This window comes from Bidens hawaiensis, unplaced genomic scaffold (assembly GCF_021521415.1).
Source record: "Bidens hawaiensis isolate Kalapana, Puna unplaced genomic scaffold, B.hawaiensis_p1.1 tig00006534_1, whole genome shotgun sequence".
NCBI lineage: Eukaryota > Viridiplantae > Streptophyta > Magnoliopsida > Asterales > Asteraceae > Bidens > Bidens hawaiensis.
In genome coordinates, this window is record NW_027491439.1 from 1,346,644 (window position 1) to 1,358,187 (window position 11,544).

The window sequence follows — 11,544 nt, forward strand, 5'->3', positions numbered from 1 at the left end:
TTTCATCTCATTCATCATAGTTATCCACGGGTAATTGGTCAAAACAATTTATGCAAATATATATAAAATCGATTTTGTAAAATTGAGATTCTAAACTTCTTATTGTTTGTACTATATATTTTATTTTTACCTTTAATTTTGTTCATTTCATTCAAATAATGAATCTTTTTATTTTTATTATTTGACAAATCCCGTGTAATACATGGGTTCAAAAGCTAGTGAAAGATAAAAAAAATATTACACTTAAGTTTTAATACTCTTTATTTAAATACATGTTTGTAAACTTAATAGTATTTGTTAAATATCTTTTAAGTTAACTCAAAAGTAATATGCTACTTTAAAAGAGCAAAAAACTACTATTTTTCTAGCAAGGCAATAAAATAGTTACTATTGAAAAAAAAAGTAACAATCGTTAAGAGTTTAATTTCTAAATACAACAAACAAAGTGTACGTTTCATTTAACAAAAGGTTAATCAAACTTAATTATTGTTTAATAGTTTTTATCATGATATAAAAAAGATCAAAATTCTACATTATCAGGTTGGTTGAAAACTTGAAAAAATTTATAACATAAAAACTTTTGATATAGTGGGTAAACTTTTACCCTGGTGCACTCAAATGAACGAATATGTCTTAATTTCCTCCATAATATTATGACTTGAAAAACAAATATTGTTAAATACATTTTCATTCCGATTCTCTTAATAAGAACCACGGTGTTATAAAATATTAATTGTATAACATCCCTTTGTAATATCATATTAAATAATTTTTATATAACATCCCTTTGCAATATCATGTAAGGCCGCGATTTTATCCTATTAAAATTCTCACAAACCGTCCACATTTGAGAATGGCGGTGCACAATTGCTATGTTATGAAATTTGCACCCAGATCACCTTTGCAAACCATCAGGAAATCAAGTGATTCGGAGTTCAAGAAGTTCATTCCAAGAGCGTAGCCCTTGACGAATCAACAACCCTTCTTGCAAGAACTGTCTTCGTTGGGATCCAATTTATTGCACTCTCCAAAATTAAAAGTCACAACTACCTGGTTAAAATAGTTTGATGTTACCAAACTCTATTTCCTTGATTACCAAATGAAATCCCCACAATATTACAAACAAAACAAAAACAAAAACAAAAAAAAATCTTACAAAAAAAAAAGATATTATTTCATCCCCTTTAGATCTGGTATGTTAATATGAAATTATGTAACAAAAGCATGCATACATACAAACAACATAACCAATTCAACAACCACTGTAACCAAAAGCTGCCAAACCACCCAACACAAAGCCACCACCTGATCTCATTCTTTTTATAGCAAGAATCCAATTTAGGATTTGACTTTTAACAACAATCCCATGGTCGGTTTACCGTCTTGTTTTCCTTGATATTCACTGAACAAAAGACAAAACCACACATTTACATCTTGTTCCCTAGGCTATATTATATAATTATAAAATAAGACATTTTTCTTACTTGTTTTTTTAGTAATACACTAGTTAAATGTGTTATTATAGAACCCAAATCATGTACTTAACACCCACAAGTTTATCAAGTTTTTGTGACATTTAAATAGTTGTTTTGGTATGCAAGTGGAGGTAACAATTTTGATCCATAACTCAGTAAGTAATGTGTCAATCGGTTTAGATTGTTACGTATCTCAACTGACTAGCTTGTTTTGACACGCACTAAAAACGACCCACCTCAAACTGAACCCATTTGACCTGTTGCCCGACAGATCAACCAATAACGTAATGAAAAGTGTACTTACTCGACTAAAAAGCGATAGATGGAACCGGGCCGATCTTTGTCGGTACATCTAGTAATCAAGTCAAGATAAAGCATGGCTTCATGTGGGAGAAGACCTTCCATGAAAAACTTAAGCAAGTGAGAGTGTGTGCTAGGCATCACATCCAAAGACTGCTCTATCAATCTCTCTTGTTGACCTTGAGTCAACTCTACCGCCTCCATCAATGGCAAAACCTCCCTCTCTTCCTCTACAAAATGCTGCTTGCACTTCTCCTAAACGTACAAATATCAATTCTAATTATAATGCAGTTTGACTTTTTAGCTCAAATGTTTGATCATGATGAAGTATGAACATACTTGTAGCAATTTAATGCGAGTGAATAAAGTAAAGAGGGCATCTTGCGATGAAGAGCTCCCTGAATCAAGAACTATGATGGTTTTAACATCTTCTTTGATCCCATTCATGAGCGGTAGATCCCTAGCATGTTCCTCATTCACAGATTTTGTTAAACCTAAAAAATAATAAAAACTCGTAAGATATTGTATAGTAGCGTACTGTATATTATTGATCAACTATTTATATGAGCACAACAAACAAGAATAATGTTAAACCACTATGTCATGTCAAGACCTATATGATCTGCATAGGTACTTAGATGTCAAGAATGTTAAACCTCTATGTCATGTCAAGACCTATATGATCCAAATAGGTACTTAGATGTCAGACTACCTACACCTATATGAGACTAATAGCCCTATACAAGGTATGTAGGCCCTAATGTATCGAATAGAGGCTTATAGAGCCTCAGCCAATACGAGTTGTATAAACATATAAATAACAAGGGATGCTATATTCAGACCCCCAACCTATTTTCTAGATATAGGTACTTAGGTGTCAAACCTACTCAGTTACCTACGCCTATATGAATAGAGCCTCGCTTATGCAAGTCGTATAGGCGCATTTTTGTACGGGTCTTATATGACTCCCATTGGCCTATCCGAGGTATATTTTCCTAGTCAAAGTCTCCTCCACACTCTGCGGTCTACACAGCCCGTACAAACCTATATAAATTGTGTAGATGCCAAACTATGTCTAGATATAACATACGGATGTCCGAATACTATTGTTAAAAATAATAAAACTGGTAAGGTATTGTGTATTATTGATCAACCAATCAACAAACGTCACCTCGATCTTCTCTTTCCAAAATCGGGAAGACGAGTCTCTCCTCCATCTGAGCGTGTTCAAGCATCACCTCCAACAACTGCGAATAACTTTTCCCATACTTCTTAACCTCCATCCGCGCACTCCCCATAACCCGGTCCCCTTTCGACCGTCCGCCACGCGCCGCCAGATCCTCAGCCCACCGCACCATCCTCTCCAAATGCCACACCAAACTCTTGTGCTGCAACACCGTCGCCGTCACCACCACCGGCGTCGTCCCGTTGTACGTATCCCAATTACTCAATAACACCGGCTTCGGAAACTTAGAGTCCAGATATTTAAGGATTGTTGCAGACGAACCCGAGATGACGTCAGATCCGTACTGAATCACCGGTGTGTCGAATCCGTAATCGGGTTTTTCCGATGGGATGAATAATAAAGTTACGGGTTTGTGGGTTAGTGCGAATCGAATGTAGCAAGTGGCTGGGCTAGTTGGTGAACCGTATAACCTAACTACCGGCAACGGCGCCGTCGCCGGAAGTTCGTCGGAAGTAGTAGATTGACCTGTTTTCCGATACCCTTTATCGAGGTTATCTGTTTTCAGGTGAGGTTTGTCGAACTTATTCTCCGGCGGCGGTGTTGCCGGAAACTGGTCGGAAATAGCAAAATGAGCTGTTTTCCGGTGAAGTTGATCGGAGTGATCTTTATCTGGGTTAGTTTTCTTGAGGGTTTTTGAGCAGTTGCCCATTTAAAAGAAAGACGGGAGTGTGATCTGATGTTGAAACAGGGGTTTAATTTAAGGTAGTTGGGACATGTTGAAGAAACAGCGGAGGTAATGTTGGATCGGAAGATAGGAGTGAAAAGTGGAGAGGATAATGAATGAAGAATGATGTGGCTAAAGGTTTGAGTGCACATGGAAAGAATGGGATTGCGTGAAGGAGAAGATGGAATGAACAGAAATGAAAAACGTGGTGGGTCTGTGATGCGTGTCAGAGCCTGCACTACTTACTATACTAGTCTCGATCAGACTGACTAATATAATGTCACGCTCATACATTGTGTTTGATCACTATATGACCTGACTTGTACAATCCTGCTACTTTACTAAATTTAATATTAAATAATTTAAAACGAGTAATATTTTACGTGAATGTTTAGTTGAGTCGAATCATTTGTTAGCTACGTGAAGTTATTTTCTTGAATAACAACCAACATATGATACATATTGCTGTTAACAATTGATATTTTAAGAATACAACCTCTTGTCTAAGAGGAGAGAGACTCAAGATCATTTTATTAAAAACTCAAATAGAAAGTGAACTCAAATCGAAGCCCTTCTGATAAATGTGTCTAGAGCGGCACTAGAGCCCGAGATTCTTATACCAAGCTTTGTTTAAGCTCATTTGATTTTATTTATATGAATATATAATAGTTTTTATTTGATATTAGAAATATCATAATATATATTATTAATTACACTTATGATAATTTAATTAAATTATATATATCACAGTGTGAATATATAATTAAATTTTGTAATTATAATAAAATAAGTTAAACTTGAACTTGAAAGATTCAAACTTTATTTCTTTAGTTTATCTATTGAAACAGAATGAAATAATACTAATATAGATCTATAATTGTTTGGTTAAATATCTATTGGACGCCAGATATTTGTGGAAACAATTTGAAATGATTAAACATTATTTTTGTAGCATGCGTTTCAATATATTTTGTGCACGTTAGATCTGTTCATGATTTGAAGAATGCATAACAAAATCAACTAAATCTAGAACTACTAAGCAGTTATAAGTTAAAGAATATATAAATTTATAGATTAAAACATAGTCACTTATTTTTATTGTATATAATTATATTATCGATGTTATCTAGTTGTTAATTTGTTATTTGCCAATTAAATACTTCCACTCACATGGTATTAATGTAATGACGTTGAAGAATTAATAGTTACTATATTGAGAAAGGTAATAACCGCCTAGTTACCAAACGTCGGTTGGTCTAGCGTTAGTTTTATGACTTTTATTATAAACTAGTGTTTTACCCGGCGCGCAGGTTGGTACAACTCGAGCGTTGGTAAAACCCAAACATTATAGGTCACAGCTTTGAGGAGGTAAGTCGACATGAATTCGGTCAGTTTTGGCTATGTGCGTTATGGCATCAAAACTAAAACAGAAACAATTTAAATACTGAGGTGTACCAATGAGTTGGCGTCGACCAGTAAAGCTCGGGTTTGGTAAAACCCGAGCGTTGAGGCGATGAGTCTACACAGAATTGGCCGGTCCCATTCACGTTCGTTACGATACCAGAACTAAAAAAAACAAATACAAAAATAAAAACAAAATTGGTATCCTATCATTTTTCGTTACTTTACCGATACTAAAACAAAAATGCGGTGATTGTACGTAAACTCGATCAGTTTCACTTAACAACATAAATATACGGTCCACGTAACCATTCTACCATACACAAAAACATAAATAACATAATTAAAAAAATGAAACTATGATTTGCTACATCAGAAATTCGAACCCGGGCTACAAACCGACACAAACAATTTTCAAATTACTGGTTAACTCAGTCTGCCTTTTACACGTTAACTAAATGACACATATAAGAATTTTAAGTTTGATGGGTATCATTGAAAGTTATATATCTAAATGAATTAAATATCAATATCTTTCTTTTACTTTTTGGTTTCAAAAGTAAGTTGTATAAATATGAACAGTGTTGCAAAAATCGCTAGTCGCTGGTCGGAGCGGTGGGGTGGGGACTAGCGATTAATCGGGATTAGTCGAGATTAATCGGATCGGACTTTAATGTATATTTTTCAGTTTTATACATACACATACACATTTTTGTATGTAATTTTCAGTTTTATACATACACAAACATATTTTAGCCAGAAATTGGCTTGGAATCTCGCTGGAAACCACTAGTTTTTGTTGCAATCTCGCCGAAAATAGTTGATTTGGGTCGGAATCTCGTCGGAAACCACTGATTATGGTCGGAATGTCGCCGAAAATCATCGATTTTGGCCGGATTTGACCGTTAACCGATTAATTGGCCGACTAACCCAAAATTAATCAGTGAAGTGGGGACTAGTAATTAATCGGGGATTAATCGGTGACTAGTCGGGATTTTTGCAACACTGGATATGAATCACACAAAAACATAAATAACACAATTTAAAAAATAATTCCTGCCTTAGGACTCGAACCAAGGTTCCCAACCGGCACAAACAACTTTATTTCCCAACACTACCACCAAACCAACACCAATACATGTGTCATCTTTCAAAACCATTAATACATATGCAAAAACACAAAGTGCCCACTTTGTGACACCAAACTCTTCTTTTATACTAGTTATATAATTATGGGTTGAGACTTTGAGTCCTGCTTGTAGCAATTTGTTCCGGGTTAAATCATGGGGTTTTCTTAGTTATGAGTTTCCTTCAGGGTGAATGGGTCGGATCATCACGTTCTATTCTTTGATGGTTCGAAGAATGATCCATTTGTAAGTGAAGAAGCGTGGATCGACTCACTGGTAGACGATCTACTTTCCTCGGGTGTGATTATGCTATTTCACCGATGGCTTTCTTGGATCTGGGTTCTTCCACCTACAAAATGAACAGCACCGTAAACTTACCCCTCAGAAAGGGACAGAGGGGTCCTCTTTGGGGTAACCCTCCGGTGTGAGAATAAGTATTTGTAGGAGAAGATAATGTTATGAGAGTAAGGAAATGGAATGTATTGCTTAATAGCTGAATACTCTGTAATTTGATGTGATTGTGTGTTATCTGATATCTGTGTTACTGGCTGTAACTGGGTGTTCTTGGATGATCTTTCCTTGTGGAGTTGATGCTGTATTTATAGTGCTAGGGTTTCCACTGATTGGGCTCAGCCTCGTTGGCCTCCTCCAATTGTTCTGCGCCACGTGTCCTCTGGGACACCTGGTGCTTTCTCATTGGTTATAATCACGTGGTAGCACATGGGTTATGCTGAGTTGTCCACATTTCATTTGGCAGCTGTCAACATCAGCATATTCTTATTCCTTAAAAAGATACCTTCTGGAAGGTTGTCTGACGTGCACAATCAAGGTTGCCCTAATCCTGATTTGAATAAGGACGAGGTTGATTATGTGCATGTGTGATATGCACCAATCCTGAGGATGCGCTTGGTCTTCTCTTTATTCTCACGCGCAGATGTTTCATGCGCAGATGTGATATGCACGAGCATGTGATATGCGCCGCGCGCTGATGCGCCACGCGCATATGTGATATGCGTGAGCATATGTGATGCGTGAGCATATGTGATGCCTGGGCATCTGTGGTGCCTGGGCATATGATGCCTGAGCATGTGTGGTGCCTGGGCATATGATGCCTGAGCATATGTGATATGCGCCATGCGCATAGGTTTTGGCTTTGTGCCTTCGTAATGTCTTGATTTCAAGCCTCTTGTCTATATCTTGTGGGTTGACCCGCCTTGCTCGGTGTTGAGGCGGGTACATACCTCTTCAAGCCCCCCCAGTCTAATGTGTGTCTTGTCTCGCGCGAGCGAGGTAAGATAGATGTTAGACTAAATAGTTTGCTCTTTTAGTAGGGGTTTTGTCTTTTTCTTGTTATTATTCATCGTTGCGCGAAATTCTATCCTTTTGGTTGAAAGCGAATCGTCCCTGTACGTGATGGAGACGTGTCAGACCTTTCGTGTGCTCGAGGTGCTACAGTTGCCTTTCGTGTCCCCTCACAGAGTGTCAGGAACACGTGTCGCGCTCGCATTGGTCCGTACCTGCGAGTGGTGGCGCGTGAACTCTGGTGGCAGCTGTATCGTTTCTTTTCGTGTCCCCTCACACAGTTGTCAGGGACACGTGTCGCGCTCGCGTTGGCTTACACCTGCGAGTGAGGGCGCGTGAAGTCCGATCAGCACCAATTTTTCTCTCTCCTGGGCCTATAAAAGCCAGCCCTTAGAGTTTTTTATCCTTCATCTTCTTGTTTATTATTCAGAGCTCTTTTCTTTCTTTTCTCTTCTGATTACCTTTGTTCTGCTTCCCAAATATCTGTTATTCAGAAGCAACCTTTGTTCGTTGTCACAGTTGTATGTCTGATAGCTCAGACAACACAATCTCCCCCATCCATTGCCGTAGAAAATCGTTAGTAATGTCTACATTGAAGAAGACCGGCAAGGGGAAGAAGGCTGCTGAGGCCTCATCGGAGGAGGTAGGGAGAACCAAGGCCGTGAAGAGGTGGAATGAAATCCCCTGCAAATTGAGGCAGGATGATCTTGACAGCCTTATCGCCTCTCAGGGTTTCCTCCCTGTGTTTGGCTGCATGTTGCCTGGGGCCGGGCAAACGGCGGCGGACCCACCTACCGGCTATATATCCCTTTATAGCCATTTTTTCACCCACTGCAACCTTCGTCTCCCGATGACAAGGTTTGTGGGTGCACTGCTTAAGTTCTATGGGATTCATATATCCCAAGTCCATCCGTTTGGACTTGTGCGCATGACTCACTTTGAGTTCATGTGCAAATCCCAGCGCGAGGAGCCCACCCCTCGGCGCTTTCAGTTTTTTTACAAGCCCAAGATCCAAGATTCTTGGTTCTCATTTATTCCTCGCAGTCAGAAGGTGAAGTGCTCCACTGTTTCATTCAAGAGCCTTCATGACTGGTCTGAGAGGTTTTTTTACATAAGGGCTGGTGTGATCCCCATCCGTATGACCATGCGCGCCATTTCTTCTGCGCCTGCGGATGTGGGTGTCCTCAAGAACCCAACTGGCGCCTGGGTTAATAAGTTGACCGCTGAACCATCCCCCGCCAAGAACATTTGTGAGGAGGCGCTGGTGGGGGTTGGTATGAGCAAGAGGTGGGCGGACAGCGCGCTTGAGCCCGTTATCCAAGTCGACGGGTTGTGTAAGTTTATCTCATTCCTTTACTTCTGCGCGAATATAATTCTTTTTGCTGATATCATTTGACTTGTTTTGTGCAGTCACCAAGGAGTATATCCACGCCGCATATGATGAGCATATGGAGGGTGGCTCCGTCGCGCTCGGCGCTGGGGAGGTTGGTTTCCCCGATCGCTTCGATGACATGTTCATCTCTGTTGATCTGGGATTTGTCTTCGACAGCGATGCGCCTGGTAAGCCTTTGTACTTATGCATTTCCTTTATAATACCAAATTTTGCTAACACTTTTGTTGCGTGTATTGTAGATGCGCTCGAAAACTACGAGCTGGAGCTCGCGGAAGAGGAGGAGGAGGAGGCGCCCCAACTAAAGCGTCGATATAATGTACCATCAAGCAGTTCATAGTTCTGCGCCTTGTGTCTTATCTTCCTCGCTTGCGCGCGATCATCTGGTACCTTTCCCTCCTTCAAGAATTCCATTATTGGAGTTATCCATGATGAAGGGGTTGTATGAGTTACCAGGACAGACTTCGCTACCACCGACGGGTTGCTCATTACTTCTACTCTGACATCTTTGCCAAAGTGATCAAAACTGGTTGATGCCATCTTACTCAGCGCGTCTGCAGATTTGTTTTCACTGCGCGGAATATGAATGATTCTGAAGCAGTCAAATTGCTCGATGAGCTTTTTCGCCTGCTCTAGATATAGAGGCATGGTGTTCTCCTTGGCATCATAAAGGCCATTGACCTGTGCTGCTACCAAGTATGAATCAACATGGGCCTCTAGCTTTTTAACCCCGAATTTGTGCGCGATGCGCAGCCCGGCCAGCAGTGCTTCATACTCAGCTTCATTGTTGGTGCTCTTGAAGTCCAACCTGATGGCATAAGTATATTCATGATTTTCTGGATCCACCAGTTTGAGGCCTGCGCCGGACCCTTCGTTGTTTGAAGCTCCGTCAGTGAACAATCTCCAAACATTTTCTTCATCATTGGCTCGCGGAGGGTCTACCTCGCGCTGAGCCTCTTCAACTCTTCCTTCGGGGATTTCTGCGATGAAATCAGCTAAGACTTGCCCCTTTATTGCTGGACGGGGCTTATAGGCGATCGTGTGTTCACCTAATTCCAGCGCCCATTTTGTTAGCCTTCCTGAGAGCGCCGGGCGCCGCAAGACTTGCTGGATGTTGTAACCAGTCAGAACTTCAATGGGATGACCATTGAAATATCTATGAAGCTTGCGCGATGCGTGTGTTAGTGATAAAACTAACTTTTCCATGATGGAGTTGCGCGTCTCAGGATCTGTCAGCACCCGACTCACATAGTATATTGGCGTTTGGATTCCCTTGCGATCCACCAATAATACTGCGCCGATGGCGCGCTCTCCTGCTGATAGGTATAATGTCAAAGTTTCACCAGGAAGTGGAGCTGTGAGCGCGGGCAGATTTATCAAACATTCTTTTATCTCCCTGAAAGCTTGCTCGGCCTCAGGAGTCCATTTGAATTGGCTTTTCTTTAAGCAATTCCTCAATGTGTTGACAAATGGGGTAGATTTGCTTGCATGATTCGCTAGGAACCTGTTGATTGAAACCAATCTACTATTCAGCTTCTGGACCTCTTTCATGGTAGATGGCGAGGGCATGTCAAGGATGGCCTCCACCTTCTCAGGGTTCACCTTGAAACCATCCTTGGTGACCATTACACCTAGAAATTTTCCCTCTAGTACGCCGAAAGTACATTTGCTCGGATTGAGCTTCATGTTAACTTCCTTTAGGCGCCCAAGGGTTTCTTCGATGTCTTTGAGCATTTGCTTTTCCTCCCTGCTCTTAATCACCAAATCATCCACATAGACTTCTAGGTTTCTTCCGATTTGCTCGCTGAAAACGGCATCCATAAGTCTTTGGTAGGTGGCGCCCGCATTCTTCAAACCAAAGGGCATTTTTGTGTAGCAAAAAACACCCTTGTCGGTTCTAAATGCGGTCTTGTCCTCATCTTGTGGTGCCATTTGAATCTGGTGATAGCCTTTGTAGGAATCCAGGAAACATTTGAGCTTGAATGGCGCCACGGAGTCCACCTTTGCGTCGATGTTTGGGAGGGGGTAACAATCTTTTGGGCACGCTTTGTTGAGGTCTTTGAAGTCAATGCACATCCTCCACGACCCGTTACTTTTCTTTACCATCACAGGATTGGCTACCCACATTTGGTATCGTATCGGGCGGATGATGTTTGCGCGCAGTAAATCCTCAACCTGCTCATTCATGGCCCTCGCTTTCTCATCCCCCATGACTCTCTTCTTTTGAGCAATTGGCTCTACAGACTTGAACGTGTTGAGAGAATGTTGTGCCAGGTCTCGCGGAACCCCAGTCATATCAGAGTGTTGCCACGCGAAGACCGACATATATGCTGTGAGCAACCTTTTCATTCTCAACATCGTGTCGTCTGATATCGTAGCGCCAATTGTGATTTTTTGCTCCGGGAATTTCGGGTTTAGAATCCATTCCTCTGGCGCGTTTTCTGCCATTGGAATTTTCATTCTCCCCTCCCGCGGAGTACTTGTCACTGCGCACAAATGATCTCGGTATACAAAAGTTACACCTGTTGGTGTTGGGAACCCCAACGCGCCGTGCGCTGGCGACGGTATGGCGTTGAATTGGGCAATCGTTCCCCTACCCAAGATCATATTGTGGCAAGAAGTGGTGGGCAAGACCAAGA

The 11,544-nt window shown here is 40.8% G+C and overlaps 1 protein-coding gene across 1 annotated transcript; it reads right to left on the bottom strand.

Moving 5' to 3' along the window:
• Nucleotides 1-1,020: 1,020 nt before the first annotated feature.
• LOC143632786 (uncharacterized) lies at nucleotides 1,021-3,767 on the bottom strand. Its single transcript, XM_077101211.1, has 4 exons — nucleotides 2,947-3,767; nucleotides 2,115-2,269; nucleotides 1,780-2,030; nucleotides 1,021-1,402 (listed from the first exon to the last, which is right to left on the bottom strand). The coding sequence occupies exons 1-4, from the start codon at nucleotides 3,668-3,670 to the stop codon at nucleotides 1,339-1,341; spliced, it is 1,194 nt and encodes a 397-aa protein (XP_076957326.1). The 5' UTR covers nucleotides 3,671-3,767; the 3' UTR covers nucleotides 1,021-1,338.
• Nucleotides 3,768-11,544: the final 7,777 nt, after the last annotated feature.

What these genes read in the sequence shown, in the direction of transcription:
- LOC143632786 (XM_077101211.1), bottom strand. Translation starts at nt 3,670, where the DNA reads ATGGGCAACTGCTCAAAAACCCTCAAGAAAACTAACCCAGATAAAGAT. An exon ending in TTTGGAAAGAGAAGATCGAG is followed by an intron (nt 2,270 to 2,946) that starts GTGACGTTTGTT and finishes ATTATTTTTTAG; the next exon opens with GTTTAACAAAATCTGTGAAT. An exon ending in ATCTATCGCTTTTTAGTCGA is followed by an intron (nt 1,403 to 1,779) that starts GTAAGTACACTT and finishes TCTTTTGTTCAG; the next exon opens with TGAATATCAAGGAAAACAAG.